The following is a 17,428-nucleotide window of genomic DNA, read 5'->3' as shown; positions in this document are numbered from 1 at the left end:
GGAGGGGGTTGGTGGGGGGTTGGAGGGGGTTGGTGGGGTGGGTTGGAGGGGGTAGGTGGGAGGGGGTTGGTGGGGGGTTGGAGGGGGTTGGTGGGGTGGGTTGGAGGGGGTAGGTTGGGGGTGGTGGGTGGGGTGGAGGGGGTGGTGGGGGGTGGGAGGGGGTAGGTGGGGGTGGAGGGGGGTGGTGGGGGGTTGGAGGGGGTTGGTGGGGGGGTGGGTGGTGGTTGGTGGGGGGGTGGTGGGGGAGGGGTGGTGGAGGGGTTGGTGGGGGGTTGGGGGTGGGTTGGGGGGGGGTTGGAGGGGGGTTGGGTGGGGGGTTGGAGGGGGTTGGTGGGGGGGTGGAGGGGGTTGGTGGGGGGGTGGAGGTGGGTTGGTGGGGGGGTGGAGGGGGTTGGTGGGGGGGGTGGAGGGGGTTGGTGGGGGGTTGGAGGTGGGTTGGTGGGGGGGTTGGAGGTGGGTTGGTGGAGGGGGTTGGTGGGGGGGGGTTGGAGGGGGTTGGTGGGGGGGTTGGAGGGGGTAGGTGGGGGGGGTTGGAGGGGGTTGGTTGGGGTTGGTGGGGGGGTTGTCTCCCCAGTGGCGATGTTTACACACCGCACCAGGTACTAATTTGAGGCTGAGTCTACCTAGGGGAGGCCCAGGACCGGTTCAGACCATCGTCACCTGGTGTTGGTCGAACCTGGATGGCCGGGTTCATGACGTAGCGTAGCGCTAACCACTGCACCACCGCTCCCAACCCACGCCACCACTTGCACGTGCAGTAAGCGAGGAGGGCTGATAATTCAGACAATTTCACCTTCAGTGGCTTGCGGCGGTGGCATTGGCCCAGCGGTCGCGCGTTTGCCGTTTGTTGTTGCAGATGTGCACGGTTCATTACCAGCGGCCGCCCCGATTAATACCACGGATTGAATAAACAGTAAAAATATGGAAACCATTTGCTACGAGCCGTTCTCATAAATCCCGTCACGTAATCCACAGGAGGAGGCCATTACGTGCCGGAGTTCTGGTCCAGATTTGCCAAATGTTACGTGGAATTAATTGCCCCCCCATACTGTGAAATTTGGCGTGATACTCGGCGAGACTTTGCTGGTTCAACAAACGTAATCAAATAAATACCCATTCTATTTTTTTGTGTGTTCGGGGGGGGGGGGGGGGGGGTGATATCCATTGTTGGAGAGCCGGGGGTTGAGGGGCCCTAGAAAATATTACACGAGAAATTAAGCCCCGCTCGTAATGATCATCATCCGTGGTCAATCCACTGCTGGATGAAGGTCTCGTCGAGCTGAGGCCGTCTCCCATGGGCCTGCGATGCAACAATCCATCCAAACCCTGAACATGAGCCGATTGAATCCACTTCTGCGATGGACGTCCTTTTGGAAATTCTCTCCTTTGCCACTCCCATTAGCCTCAACCACCAGTGATCTTCCCTTCCAGCAACACATCCAGGCCTTACACCTTTCTTAAGTCAAAATAACGTTTCTAACTCTGAATAATGTTTCTAACTCTCTGAATCACGTGTTCTTTTTTCCGTCCATCGGTGTAATTCCAGGCATTCATATCTCCATTTTGTAAAGATGACCCAACCTGAACTCATTTATTGTATAAAGTTGTGCTGCTCTAACGGACTTACCCCTTGAGAAAACTGGCCAAGATCGATCAAACGGTTGCCTTTGCGATAAAATACAGTCCTGAAATTATTATCTTTGCCGGCCAAAGCGATTGTCTCGTGTGATGCGTGTGCCATGCCTCCCCTCCAGATGAAGTAATGAAATACGATATCATCTCATGTTGCTTGTAACGTAACGTCGTTCATCAAAACACTTCCCAGGACAAGCGCATGTTGGAAAGTGTGATAGAACCCATGCACGTGCATGCTTTTTCTTCCATATAATTTGTTACATTCATATAAAAAACTAAAAACGCATGTGTTTATTGTCGGAGACAACAGAGGGCACTGCTGTTAAAACTAGCGGTTGTTTGCAGCGTTCGTGCATACAGACTGAATTTCATAACAGGACATTACAAGTTGGCTGAAAGAGAACTATTAATGCATGATAAAAAAAACAACTAGGAATGTAATTATGCATAAGGTTCTTGGGAGAGGAGTAGCGTGGTTGACTTGTATCCTGGTGCACGGAATATTGGATCATGGTCCAATTTCCCACCCCCTCCACTTTGTCGTCCAGCACCTCGGATTATCCTTCCCACGGACACCAGTGCAGTCGCACCGCCTGCACACTCGACAGTGACGCTACTGGTCCTTTGTCTACTTTTTCAGAGGTGCAATGATCGATTCATATGTATTCGTACCCTCATGATACATTAATCGTCAAATATTTTAAATGTATATGAAGTTAAAATTATAATGGTCATTTTGCATTGAGGCTAATGGAGCAAACAAAAATACAACACAAAACAGGCAGCAAGAAAAATGAGTCTGTAAGACTTCAATACATTCTTGGATCGAAATGCAACCCTGAATCATGAACGTTCATCTAATAACATTATGCATTACATACCTAATGAAAACAGCTGATATTTGCTATTTGGTTCTTTCGGTAAAGCCACGTAGAAAGAAAATAAATGTAATATAATACGACGTTTCGATTGCAACACAAGCAATCGTCATCAGGTAGAAAATAAACCTAGTGAACTTAGAAATACAATGCAATACAACACAGGGAGTCGGCTAACACAACAGTCAACACCCTACCTGGTTGATTACGTTGTTCCAAAGATTGCTAAATTTGAGAGACAAAACACAGACACGGAGATACAGAGAGAGACAACACAGAGACTCTGCTTGTGTGTCTGTGTGTATTCTATTATTTAATTTCTTTTCTTTCTACGTGACTTTACCGAAAGAACCAAAGAGTAATTCCTGCAGTCACGAAATCTTCAAATCAAGCTGATATTTTCTTTTCAATCAATGCAATTTTGTATCGTAACATCTAAATACAAACCTGCACAACTCATTGTAAACAATGAAGTATCCCCACCCCCCAAACTAAGTGTGTATATGTCAACGTATACAATTGTAAATGTGCTTCTGTGTGGGTGCATGTGTATACTGCAGTAAACACCAATTTATTCCCCACACAGTGCCAAACTTGCAGTCCCATAACGCTTGAACATGATATCATGTTGAAGGAATCGAGTGTATTTACAAGTCCGCGATCATTTTAACGTTGCAGATTAACGCATGGGACAATAATTGACCCTGTTATGGATCCGTAGCTAGTGGTGGGATGACATCCCAGTTAATGCCTCCTCAATAAAACAGCTTCACACCGACGGGGACACCTTAGTCAATACACTGCCGTGTCGGTCATGGGGAGGTAATTTGACCATACCTCACCGTGCTGGTTGACACCAATAGGAGCCTCAAAATAAAACGGAGGGATCTGCTGGCAGTGACATCGAAACACAGACTGAAACATCCCCTTCACTGCTCTTGAGAAGAGCCACTGACGGCAACATTGTATGTACATGTACAGTCCTTATGTCAATCCACTGCTGGATTAGGACCTCCCCATGCCACTCAGGTTGTGAAAGTTATTTCAACATGACTTCACCATGCTGGACAGTGCGGGGTGGTGAAGGTGGGGAGCATAGACATTGGAGCATAGTACAGTATATCAAATTATTTTGCTGAATTGCCCTCTGCTAAAAACCGTTCAGAAAAATCATCAGCGTGCAGTCGACAACACTGGTCCGTTCGGCGGCACTGGTTCTTCCGGCAGAAATTAGCGATCACGTCAGGTCAAGCGCATGGTAAGGATGACTTATACATTGCTTATTCATCGTGGTTCGTTTTAAATTTTCAAGTGAATTCACAGATAACATAACAGGTAAATAAAAAAACAATTCAGTGGTTTTCATTCAAATGTCACTGAGAGGAATAAGAGATGTAAACTTTTTGGCTGACTAACCTTCAGGAAATACATATATCCACAGAGAGAGGCTTAGTAATATGACATTTAGAAGTAAATATTGTCAATCACTGTCTTCCAAACATTAAATATTCGGATTGTCTGACTAAAGTGCAATGAGTTTTTGTCATTGTGCCAACATCCCATTCAGTTGGTGGTGCTTTTTCAACCTTCTAGTCTGTGCATGCAGTAAAACCATCCTTAAAAACACTTTCATTTGAGTGCAAAACACAGTAGCAATTATAATCAGGACATAATTTCACCTCTGTCCGGGTCGGTGATTCCAAAAGTAATTCCGCAGTTGGCACAGCGCATCTCGTATACCTCTCGCGATGGCTGTGGCTACTACTAGTCCCGTGCCTACTCCAGTCTCCCAGCAACCAGGTAAATATTCCATGAGATATTTAAGCCCTGGTAAATGTAATTATAATAATAACACAATCACGGTGGTGGCCGTAATTGAGCATTGTCACTGCACAGAAGTGAGCTGGGCTCACGATGTGCCATTGGTGTTCCCTCCTGCGAGTTCAACTCCTTCCCTCCACGGCCGATCATCTCCAAGGTTCGGTCCCAGCAGCGAGAAGAGACGCACACCTCCCTTAGCCGAGGGGCATAGTTCGCCCCACACGGATGAGTCTCGCTCCAGAGTTGACAGACACTGCAAGGAAACCATCAACACACGGCCGGTCAATACGCCTTTGCTGATGAGAACACAGTTAAAACCGGTTTACAGTTTGTGAGTGCTGAACCAATGCTGCTGAAATTACGCACTACCAGAAGTCCGTGTGGCTGATGCTATGTGGGGAAAAAAAACTTTTATTTTGTATGTGGAGGGACAGATATGGGAAGGAGGCGTATTATCTGCTAATTCACTTTGTTTGCAGCTAGGCAGATGTGCGCTTGTTTGGTGCATATATCCAGATTTACCTAAACATATGAACAAACTGGGCATAATTTCAGTCAGGTATGTATGGGTGGTCGATCCGAAAGATATTTCCACACCCACCACACCACCACGCTGGTATACATTTCTCTATGAATGTGGATACTAGTAAAGCGCCTAACTACAGTCTACCAGTGATACGGAAAATATCCAGTGTGGGCGAGGTGGTTGTTGATACAGCAGATGGTTCGTGAGGCTTTAGATTTGGTAATACAAGGTTAGTTGACTAGCTTGACTATTAGAGCAGTGACTTGGCTAGCGAGTTGCTTAGATCAGTGGTGAATAAGACGTAGACCGCACAGTCCATTACACCTAACCTATAAAAGGTGAAAGTAACAAAAAGTGTGAAAGTACGCCTTATGATTCAACTAATTCTGCGAAGGAGAAACATTTTTGAAGAATGCGAGCAATGAACAGTTTTTTTAGGGTTGTAAAATTCACCACTATGACCTTCGCAGGCCTATTTTAATCAGAAGCCACACTTTCAAAAGCAGGCTACACTAACGATTACCTTGTATTCCTTCCACTTCTAGTGCGCAACCAATCGTACGACATTAAGCGGCACCTCTCGTGCCCAGCGTTGGGACTGTACCTCTCTGGGGATGAAGACGATGTTGGTCGACTCTTGAGCCTCGGGTCCCTCCCTGCAGGTAGAGCGCCCGCACTTCCTCCGAGTTGAGGCTGCAGCGCACGTAGAACTCAGCGCTAGGCCGGCCGGCGCTCGTGTTGTTGCGCGCGATTCCCATGAGCAGGGGGGGACTCAGGCACGTGAGCGGTAGGTTCACCTGCAGAGGTAAGAGTGCAAAATTAGGGTCACGTCAGGAGACCTGGGAGGGCGGTGGTGCTCAGAGTGAAGGCGGTGCTGGTGGTTGTGGCGGTCAAGGTAGCGTTGGTGACGCTGGTGGGAGATGGTGGGGTGGGGAGGCGCTGGTGGTGGGTGGTAGTGGTGCTGGTGGTGATTCCTCCATGTAGAGAAATTGCGTGCAGTCAGTTGTGCAGCCAAAAGTCAAAATTACAGGTAATTAAGTTTACAAAGAGACAGTAGAGCAACTATCATAAAAGCCTTCAATCAGTCACGCGATTTGATTGTTCCTGATTAAGTGTGGCAATTCGATTGGGGAATATTTTAACATTGTGGTTTTTCTGCGCTGTTGACATTAACCCATTGCATAAAACATATAATAATGGAAAAAAACACTGATTAATTATTAAATATGCAATTAGATGCTAATTGACAAATATATGCATCAGTACACCTCTATTAAATTTTTACTTAAAACGTTCGTGACTGCAGGAACTCATATTCTATGGTTCTTTCGGTAAAGTCGTCACGTAGGTAGAAAAATAATAACAATAAAATCATATTTTTATACAAAATTTTGTTACTTTGTTATTATTTTTCTATCCACGTGATTTTACCGAAAGAACCATAGAATATACACCTCTATTTTGTTAATGTATAACATTGTATGCTATTATCTTGAGGCCAGATTACAGACGCGTGGAGGATTGCATAATTTTTTACAGTTTCAAGGATCCATAATAAAGATTTTTGGGTTACATCGCGTAATTATAAATGCGTCTTAACCCTCCACACCCGACACAGCCAACAAGGGATTTGTCACGTAAACAAAACGCCAATTAGTAAAACTTCAGTCCACCAGTGTGTTGGAGAGTAAATCCACAACATTTACAATTTGAGTACGACGTTTCGCTAGTAATTACATCCAGCATCATCGGGCAAATTGTTTACGTGACAAATCCCTTTCTAATTGGCTGTGTCTGGTGGTGGAGGGTTATGACTCATTTATACTTACGCGATCTAATCCAAAAACCTTTATTATGAATAATATTGGTCGCGAAAGGCTACGTGTTAAGTTGCAAGGATATTTACATAAATTTCGACCAATGAAAAAAAAATGACCATTCACCGCAAAAGAATTTGGCTTGTACGTGACAAGGATGTTTGCTAACTGTGTCAAGCATTCAGACAAAAGATAGTCCAAATAGTTTTCCGTTGGGTGGGTCTAACACCTAATACAAAGAGTACTGACGTCACATATGGTGATATTTTCCGAGGCTGTTCACAGGCATTGTAATGCAATGCTCAGCTGACCGTACAACTGTAGAAAGCGATACGTCTTTTCCTTTGTTTTTCAACACAAATGAAGACTGATTGCCTAAGCTGTAATTGACGATAAAATCCAAACCCTGCACTTGATATGGATGTTGACAAATATAATAGATCTACATGCTCAAACAAACACTTGGATGGCATTCATTTCCACTTGGTGGCACTGGGTAAGTGATGGAAACTTATTATTTTTGTTATTATAATTTTTCAATACAGAATGCTAAAAAAATTACATAAAATTTGTAAATGGGCAACATTTTTACTTCATGCGAAATAGTGGGCTTTCGTTCAGAAAACAGATGCAATACTGGGGCACCCCAACCACGAATTTACCCGGTATATCGAACACAGACTGTATACGTGTAGAATATGCTGTATGCCTATATACATCTTTGTACAATAGTATACATGTCAATCCATACGATTTACCCATATTCTTGTACAGGGAAATAGAGTTTTCAGGTCCATATGGCATACGCCGTTTCAATACAGGAAACAAATGTTTTTGTCTATTTGTTTGTGTTTCTCCCTTGTGATGGGACTTTATAAAATGAACGTTGAGATTTATAAGGGCACGGGATCACCAATAAGGTCTGAATTGGTCTGTTATAAGGTAGGCACTAATAAGGGGTTGACAGGTATGCAATAGCCACTCTATATTTTTTTTCCGTAACTGTATTTTGTGAAGGTACCATAATCCTGCTAAAAGAGTCTACCCGAGCCAACTTATGCTGAAGGAAATTTATTCTTTAACGTTGATTTATATTGGTGCAATATTGTCAATTTCTCGTGTAACAGTTATTTTTCCTCTTATTTCTATCTGCTTGATTCCTGCGCTTGATTTAATTTGTTTTTCTTTTGTACTTTTGGTGACCAAGGTCACTCTTGCAAAGTGAGACTATCCTGGTCTCTTGAATTGTCATCTGATTAAACAAAACAAAACTTGAGTACATTTTTTTTTTAAACAAGTACCTCATCGCGAATCTCGGCCAAGATGGAGTCGTAGAGTTCCCGTGCCACCAGCTCGGGCTGTAGGTCTTCAGGGCGCAGTCGCTCATCGTCCCCGCCCGGTGCCACTGCCTGCACACACATGCGTACACACATCATTGTGTTTTCATGATTATTGGCGAAAGCAGTGGTGATGGTATCGGCTGATCACCACAGCTGCTCAACCTGATACTGCGTTTGGTGCTCGCGTTAAAAGCATAATTTTGAGTTTTAAATACAGTCGCACTATGCTGATTCGAATAATACACATTCAAAATACATCGACAGTCGTCTGATGATGTTGAAGACAAGCATCTTCCAATCGACCAACAGCAATATGATGTTGATGATATGAAAAATATTGTGACTCCTTCAAGAGGTTTCTCTAACGGTTAATGAAAGCAGCCAATCACTCTATTAAATGTTTCTGCCCGCTATTCAGGTCAGGGTAAGGGCTTAAAAAAGACTGCATATTGCAGATTTTAGTGCCGGAAGGAAAATTGGAAATGGGGCTTCATTTTATTCCTCACATCAGGACCCATGCCAACCACGCCACATCACTTGTGGCCCATGCCAACAACACCATATCACTCATCCCTCATACTAACCACACCAATAGTATGTGTCTATGCTGAACTTCTTTCGCACAGTACGTAGCCAACCATACTAACCGGAGGTGCAGGAAAAAACAGCGGTCGAGGCAGCTGCGGTTGCCCATACCACCACACCATACCAACCACGCTACACTACTGCTACAGACGTCACCGCTGTACCTTGGGCTCAGGGTGTCCGCCGGGTATGTCGATCTGGCCGGCCGCCTCTCCCACCATGTGGCTGCGACGCAGGAAGACGCCTTGCCCATCGGCTGTCACGAGCACAGCGCCCACGCCCAGCGGCTCGGCCAGGTAGGCCTGGCTGCTGCCGGCGTCTCGCTCGCCGTGCTCCTGCAGGCGCCGGGCTTCGGCTGCCCAGTTGGTTCCGAGGAAGTCACGGTAGCAGGTGAGGCCGAGCCGCACGCGCAGCGTGCCGTCTGCCTCCATCTCGGCCGAGTGCAGTCGGAACTTGGAGCCGTTGTAGAGCCACGGCTGGTGCCGCATGCGCGCCTGCCAGATCTCGGAAACACGTGGCTCGTGTTCGGGCAGCACGGCGCGGCAGTAGCGGGTCGACAGCTCGACGCGCACGCTCTCCAAGGGCATGCACGCGGCGCTCGGAGCCACCAGCATCAGCGAGATGTCCGGGTCGTGCATGGCGCCGTTCTCACTGCGGGTGCTGCTGCAGCTGCTGCCTAGACCGCTGTTTCTTCTGCTCGCGAAGTTATTGTTGCTGCTACTGTGATCACTGTTGATGGTGATGCAGCTGTTGCTGCACCGTCTGCAGGCCAAGCGCATGGTCGAACAAGTACAAGACGTGAGTTAATACAATTGGAGGGCACGCGGTAGAAGGAATTTAGACGGACGTATGGGCGAGTTAACTAATGCGCAGTGGGTTGAAAATGAAGGTCGCCTCAAGAGTTAATTTATAAAGATGAGAAAAACGTAATATTTCACGTTAAGCTTCCTTATTTCACCCTCACTCTCGTCTTAAGTATCCGCTGCCACTATATTTACTATCGTTTTCTTAAAAAGAGCACCAGCTGACTTGTGGAGACTGCGTAAAGCGCAAAGAGTAGCAGTGCCCTCCAACACACCTCTACAAAATCACAGAAGTGTCGATGCTGTTCGGTGGCTTTATAAGAGGTAGGCATGCGCACGCACGCACACATACGTGTAAATGCGTAGCAGGGGGAGTGTCTGGTCTCAAACCCACGTTCCACTTTGGAGTTGGTGGGTGTGGTATTTGCTGTTTAATCGCGGTGTTTGCGTAAGGTGAGTAGTCGTGACGTCAAATGAGGAGTGATGACGCAAAGCGAAAAAGACGACTTCCCTATCCCCCCACCTGCCTAGAGCACGGGTAGATGTTTAAGTGTGCGTCAAGACACGCATGAATGCTTGAGCTCAATGTTCTGGTTCGGTCGCATTGCAGTTTCTGTCCTGAACAATGGCCCAAGACATTTTAATCTCAGGTGACAAAGCAATAAAGGATGTTTAGAGTTAAGATGTGGTTTGTTTTCATTTCACAGAAAGCCCCTATGGCATAAAACCCACACATCTATGGAAACTGATTTTTCCAACACAACTTCAAGAATACATCTCGATCACCAAGGTTCTGTAGTTACCCTTTCAGACAGTTGCAGTAAAGGTTTTTGAGGTGAATGTGTTAACTTTTTCTCTTTACCATTTGATATGCTACTAAGAAGGACCGACCATTTCCTGAAACATTGCTTATTATCTACTTTTCCTTTTAAGGCAGTGTTATTTACAAATTTGTAGATATGTTTGTTATTTGTGCTTGTGCACCACTGCCAATACTGCATCAACGAATTATTTGTTAAATATAATTCATCATCAGCCATCATCAACTGCTATATGAAGGAGTCCCCATGTTGTCACATCTCACATGATCCTATTATGTTACGATCCATCTCATTCCAGCCCATGAGCAAACCTCTGTGGTCAAATCCCTCTTCGGCACATCCCCTCCTTGAGCTGGTGGTCCATCACTAATCGTATCCATCAGCCATAACACCCCCTCCCCACTCCCCTCCCCGAAAAAAGTATCCCACTCAAGCCTAAATACTTATTTGAACGCACTATGTTTTTGCACGTGTTACCTGAACCACGTGATGACCAAGAAAATATAAGGAATGTATAGGATTAACAAAATAAAAAAACTGTCTTTTGTAAATCCACAACCTGAAGGCCTTTCCACACTGTGATATTTATTGTGGGGGTTGTATGATCATGCTCCACCATGTTGGTCAGTGCAGGTTGGTGGAGGGATGGGCCCAGGACCGGTTCAGTTAAAGCTTGCCACCGATGGTAAACTGTGGAGGGGAATTAAACCAAATTCGCTCGGTTCGAGCGAATTTGAAGAACTCCCATGACCGACATGGAATGGGGATGCCTTCATACAGCAGTAAATTGACAAAGGGATGTACATTAGTATAAATTTGTATTATCGTTATTATTTACATCAAGAAGCTTTTAACAACACCAATCTCTCCTGGCTTAATTTAATTTCATTCATTAAGTTTTTGAGTCAGCTGGCCAGGATTGGGAGAAACCGAGCCCACTTTTCACCCAGGCAACTGGAGAGCACAAAAGAAGTGTTACTTACCTAATATTAAAACAATAACATATTTAAGAATCAATTACAAGTTGCCTTTGTAAAAGTTGATTTGAAAAGTTTCATTACATTTAATAGCACAGATATTCACGATGCCCTGCTTGCTTACGTGCCTTTATTTACACTGTAAGGTAACCTAGGTGTGGGCCCTCAAGGCATTTTTGGATTTTGTTGTAAAACATTGAATGTAAACATTCAAACAGCCTCAGGAAATCGGGGGGCCACAAAGTACTGCTGATGAAGGAATATTTACAATCCCCTGAATCCTCAAGAGTGGCAACACGCTGTTATTTAAAGCATGTTATTAAAATAATTATTCTCTGCCGTGTCATTTTAAAAGCCATCAAAGGGAGGTGAAAAGTAGTACCAATTCGTACCAAGATGGAAGAGGTGACGTAAATGACAGTCAGTGTTTAGGAATGCTTGGTATGCTCAATCTCATGACTGCATCGGTTTACACTAAATAAATGCCTCGCCATAGTTTACAAAGTGCAGACAGAATCGCATTGGATATTTATTTCTCTTTTTCTGAATCCAATTTGAAAATTCTAGATTTGAAGCTTTCGTGACTGCAAGGATTCATATTCTTAGGTTTTTTTGGTAAAGTCACGTAGGTAAAAAAAAAAATTCATAAAAAATTTAAATAAAATAAAAATCACGACGTTTCGGAAGCAACACAAGCTTCCGTCTTCAGGTGGTTTTGAAAGTTTGCATGTGGTCAATGATAAAAAAAAAACTTTCTGGATCCAAATAACTCATGCGGTTTGTTGGCCTCTAGATTGATACAAGCATCCAAATAATGTCATAAAAACGAATTTAACAAAGTATCAAAACATCCATAAGTTTTAAAAAGCCACACTGAAATTGTATTTTAAAAATAAATATCAGTTGATGAGTCACCCATGCGATGAAAACGGATTTTCATAGCATGATTGGAGAATGGCTACGACTTTGGGAGGAATTCATGCAGCAAACGATAGATTATGGCTGCTGATGAATCTTATGACCAAGGTGTGGCCTGGTGTTGAATGTAATGAACTTTGTGGTTTTACGTGACATCAAAGTGCAAAAGGTATCTGACTGCACCAAATAAACAATGTACATATATGAAACTATAAAGTGACAATGCCAAGCGATCCTGAATGGCTTATGAGACTTCATACTGAATTATTGCATGTGATTTACAAACACATTTATTAAGTCACGAGGAACAGTTAAAAATGTGTTGGTAAAAATATAGTGGCAGATTCACGTCTTGACGTGTGCGCATTTTCATTTGACTTTGTAAAAAAACGTGTCTCCGTCACAAACAACAGGGCAAATGGGCATGGAAATGTGTTCATTTATTTCTTCCAGATGTGAAGCTAGCTAACATGGTGTACATTTTGGATGTCATTATGCAGTGGTAATGTGACATCATTTTGGCGTGATAAAGATGTTCTTTATCTTATTTTTATGTTAGGTACTATACTGGAACATTTAGCCAATTTAAGTACCATTATTATGAACTGAATATAACATTTCTGTATCTATGACAAAATCACTGAAATGCACCCAATCCTGTCAGCTTTCAGAAGCTAAGCACGGTTGAGTCTGGATAGTGCTTTGATGGGCGATCATGATGTACAGGTTGTCATAGGTGGCTGTAGGGTTACATGGTGGCCAGCAGAGGGTAATTGCAGGACAATCTATTGTTCTATAATTGTATGGGCCTACGTCTATGCTCCCTGCCTTCACAAAACCCACACTGACCAAATAGCCAACACGACTCACATGGCGTAAAGGCCACCATGTAGCAGTGGATTGACACAATTACTGTATATGTGCAACTTCCTCTTTGTATCTCTTTCCCAGAGGTCGCAAACGGATTTGATTCCTTACCCGTACCCGGCCGCACCAAGGTCGCAAATGGGTACCCGTACCCGTACCCGGCCGGGTACGGGTATCCGTTCCCTACCCGTACCCGTACCCTACCCGAAATGAGTGACAAACGGTTACTCACCAGTGACTCACGGCCTACCCGTACCCGGCCGCACCAGGGTCGTAAACGGGTACCCGTACCTGGCCGGGTACGGGTAGCCGGGTATCGGGTAGGGTACGGGTATCGGGTACCCGGTTGCGACCTCTGCTCTTTCCATAGCCTTGCAGCACCTGTTTTATGCGTGGTAGTCAACACTGCTTTAGCTTCCGAGGACTGACAAGATCGTGCGCGTTCTGGGTGATTTGGTCATAGGCTAAAAAGAATGTTAAGGGGCCCCTAAAACAACGCGGGCCCTGTGCACAGACACAAACACACGCGTTACACGCGTGTTACACACGTGTAAGGATGGCTCAGCTTGTACCGCACCATGGTCCCAAGTCTCCACATCGAAGTTCCGTTCTCTTGGGGTTTCTTCCTCATGGGAAGGGCGCAGGCAATGATTGTTGTGGCACCTGAATGACACAATCCACTCCCGTGATAAGCATACCCCGAGGAATGTGAATAAGTAACTCCTGTACAGGGTGATACACTGATAAAAAAAATAATGATGAAGAATGCGTTGGGTGGTGTTTCATTCATAGATACGTCAAGGTGCATTTATGAGCTCATGTCATTGCTGGCAGAAAATCCTCCACTAAAGGCCACAACTGAGGCCATCTTGAGAGAATTTTGGCTTCCTATTCCATGCTGGCCAAACGTCTTGGGATAATTGGAAGTGCCTACAATTTACCCTATCACACAAGACTTGCTGATCGACTGTGGTGTACCCATTTATACTTTTGGGTGGTCAACGACGGGGGGATTTAATAAACTAGCTCACAGTTTCAGCTGCCGCGGCAGGAGATCGAACGCATTGCAATCCCAGACTGCAAAAAAAATAACAAACGCTAGCATTCGCTTTAATCTACTTGCAGATTAATTTAATAAGTCGGTAAATGTACTCACAGCTTATTTACTAACAGTTAAGACGCATTTCACCTGTTTAACATGCTTTGCAGCCAGCAGAGGTCAGTACATCAAAACACATTGTAGCATACTATGATTTAACTTCTATGCTCCCTTAACCAACCGGTAATATCCAGCGTGAAGTATGCTCAAATAACTTGTCCACGACCCACAAAGGCGTGGGGAAACCCTCATCCAACAATGGATTGACAAAACAGGCTGTACATCTATGTACATATTGAAGCTCCTGTCATTGACCAATGATGTAGAGCAGTGGTTCTTAACCTGGGGTGCACGCATGGCCTGTGGGTGCGAGATGCCCTTTCTAGGGGTGCGAGACAGCCAGATTTTTTTTAAAGGTAAATCATGTTTTAAGGGGCCGTCCATAAATGACGTCACGCACTTGGGGGGTGTCAGGCAATTGTGACGATGTGTGACGAGGGGGGGGGGGGGTTGGAGAAATGTGACGTCACATCAAAATGCGCAACTTTAAATAAATATAGAATTGTTATAACAACAGTAATTGTTATAACAACACTCCTACAACATCAGAGTGCAGCGCCACATTAAATACGCACTACAATGACAATAGTTTAAAGCGATTTGAAGAATGCTTTATTCTCAAAATGTAAATATGGTTGGGGGGGGGGGGGTAGAGCTTTGTGACGTCATATTTGAGGGGGGGTCTGACTTTTTGTGACGCCGTGTGACGAGGGTGGGGGGGGTCAAAAATCACGTGACGTCATTTATGGACGACCCTAACTAGTGAGAACCAAGGGGGTGCATCTATAGCTCCATCTAGTGGAGGGCCCCTGTCGTAGCAGTGGTATGAGCAAGCAATTGCAGGGCTGTACCTTTACCATGTTTGCCTATGATGGGACCGTGAGATGGCGACGACTTGGGGAGGCTCTCATCCAGCAGTGGATTGATGGTGGCCAATTATAACGATTTACACCATTGGAACCTCATTTGCCAGTAAAAAATATGATGATTGGTTTTTTACCCTTCTATCTGGCAACAAAACTGACACATTTTTTACAAGGAGTCATGTTTGCATAGACCACAATACCTCTGATAATGTGCACTGTTCTTGATGTTGATTGGTCCACACCCGAGACAGCTTTCTATAGAGCCTGGTCCAACCCATGAGACCAGGCTCTAAGGAAAGCTGTCTCGGGTGTGGACCAATCAACATCACGGACAATGCACATTATCAGTTATGTTTTTTGTTTGCATTATGACTGCAGGTATTGTGGTCTATGCAAACATGACTCCTTGTAAAAAAGGTGTCACTTTTGTTGCCAGATAGAAGGGTAAAAAACCAATTATCAATTATAACGATGTTGAGCAAACCCGTATTGTACCTGTAATGTAGCGCAGTTTTGAAGCACTGCAGCGGCGTTCTAGGTGTTGTTTAAAGTTAGACATCATGTCCGTTAGTTCAATACAATATTGTAGTGTTAGCCAAAACCTCTGGGAATCGTTAATAAGGGATTAACTTGAAACGTATAAGCAGAGTATTGTGAAACGTGTTACTTAATCGGGAGTGCCACCGTATAAAATATATTGGCGGTCAGGATTCTAGAATGCTATTATTTTAAACCCACAGTTAACCTCCCTTACAAAGAGTGTCTCCCCCACATTGTAGCCGCGATCTCTTTCCTTATAACCGGAATGTTCCCCGTACAATTCCAAATACCGTTCATTCCTTTTTAATCGCAAATAACCTCTTGCTTATTAACCGCGGTACCCACCTTATACAAGTTATTGTGGAGCTGTGGCTGTGAACCCGGCGTCCTGAGATCGAAATCTCGCACACGGCTAACCTGAGTAGCGATGCCTCTCAAAAACAGGTCCCACCGCTCACCCTTCACCAACTTGGACCGACGAGAGTGCTTAAATATTCGCTAATTATCTCGCGAACACAACATACCAATTCCAGTATTATCCGAGGTACAGTTGCCGCCACTTGTAATCGGATTAGGCTGTACCCCAGCCACGTCAACCACAGCGAACGTCACCTTTCACCCCCCGTACCGTCGCTGCATTCTTTAAACGCTGTTCATGCGTTAGTAAGCCACGCTTGTTTGCATCTACACGAAACTTCAGCGAGTCCCACTCACCTCGAGCAAGTTCACAGGCTGCACGTTTGCTGTGCAATCATTTCCTGTGGTTCAAAACACGGCTTCTGTACGATCGTCTAACGAAGTAAAAGACACGTGTCACCGCCATCTTGGGTAGGGGCAAGTGCACCGTGTAAGCCTGTGGCGAGATCGCCGGTGACGTCATCTCCAACGCGACAAAGGCTCGTCCAACGTAAGTCTATGGGGGCGTCTCCCACCCCCACCCAACATGTCCGTGTAAGTGGCACTCAATATGACGTCATACCTGTCACCCGCCTACATTATTACAGACCATTTTTCGATTTAAAGCTTTCGTGACTGCAGGGATTCATCTTCTTGGTTCTTACGGTAAAGTCACGTAGAAGGGAAATAATAAAATAATTTATTTATGGTTTATTTTATTTATTTTATTATTTCCCTTCTACGTGACTTTACCGAAAGAACCAAGAAGATATTACAGACCAATTCAGACATTTTTGGTCACCACCGTGCCGCTTTTAAATCTCAACGTTGGTCCTACAAAGTCCCCATAAACAAGGGAGAAACACAAAGAAATAGACAATCATCACTATTACACTCACCACTGCACTCACTATACCTGTCAACCCCTTATGGGTGCCCCTATCATATTACAGACCAATTTAGACCTTATATTTGGGTCACACCCGTGCCACTTATAAATCTCAACGTTCGTCCTACAAAGTACCCATCAACAAGGCAGAAATACAAACAAATAAACAAACATGTTTTGCCCTATTGAAACGGCTGCACGCCGTATGGACCTGCAAAACTCAATTTCGCCGTACACGAATACAGAGTAAAACCGTATGGGTTGACATCTATGTAACATCGCTTGGTAAACCAACCTTTGTTGTTGTTGCTGCAATGCAATATTATTAAAACACACCAAGTGAAGTTCTATATATGTAAAAAAAAAGTTTTAAAGAAACCGCTACAATAATTTTGCTTTAAAAACATTCACCTGAGGACGGCTGCTTGCGTTGTGGCCGAAACGTCGTGAGAATTATCTTATTATTTTATTTTTATTATTTTATTATTTCCCTTCTACGTGACTTTACCGAAAGAACCAAGAAGATGAATCACTGCAGTCACGAAAGCTTTAAATCGAAATTTAAACATTATAACATCACCCCATCGACG

The 17,428-nt window shown here is 44.6% G+C and overlaps 1 protein-coding gene across 1 annotated transcript; it reads right to left on the bottom strand.

Moving 5' to 3' along the window:
- Nucleotides 1-1,647: 1,647 nt before the first annotated feature.
- On the bottom strand, nucleotides 1,648-17,420 carry NUDT22 (nudix hydrolase 22). The gene is given in 7 exon segments (XM_061549882.1): nucleotides 1,648-4,587; nucleotides 5,465-5,512; nucleotides 5,514-5,657; nucleotides 7,979-8,086; nucleotides 8,767-9,364; nucleotides 13,537-13,651; nucleotides 17,250-17,420. Coding segments are annotated over 6 exon segments (1,146 nt in total). The 5' UTR covers nucleotides 13,620-13,651; nucleotides 17,250-17,420; the 3' UTR covers nucleotides 1,648-4,422.
- Between the last annotated feature and the right edge of the window lie 8 nt (nucleotides 17,421-17,428).

The sequence above is a fragment of the Lethenteron reissneri genome, chromosome 11, assembly GCF_015708825.2.
Source record: "Lethenteron reissneri isolate LAM-NWPU_2019-01 chromosome 11, ASM1570882v1, whole genome shotgun sequence".
In the NCBI taxonomy this organism is placed as follows: domain Eukaryota; kingdom Metazoa; phylum Chordata; class Hyperoartia; order Petromyzontiformes; family Petromyzontidae; genus Lethenteron; species Lethenteron reissneri.
This window is presented reverse-complemented; position numbering and strand designations above follow the sequence as displayed.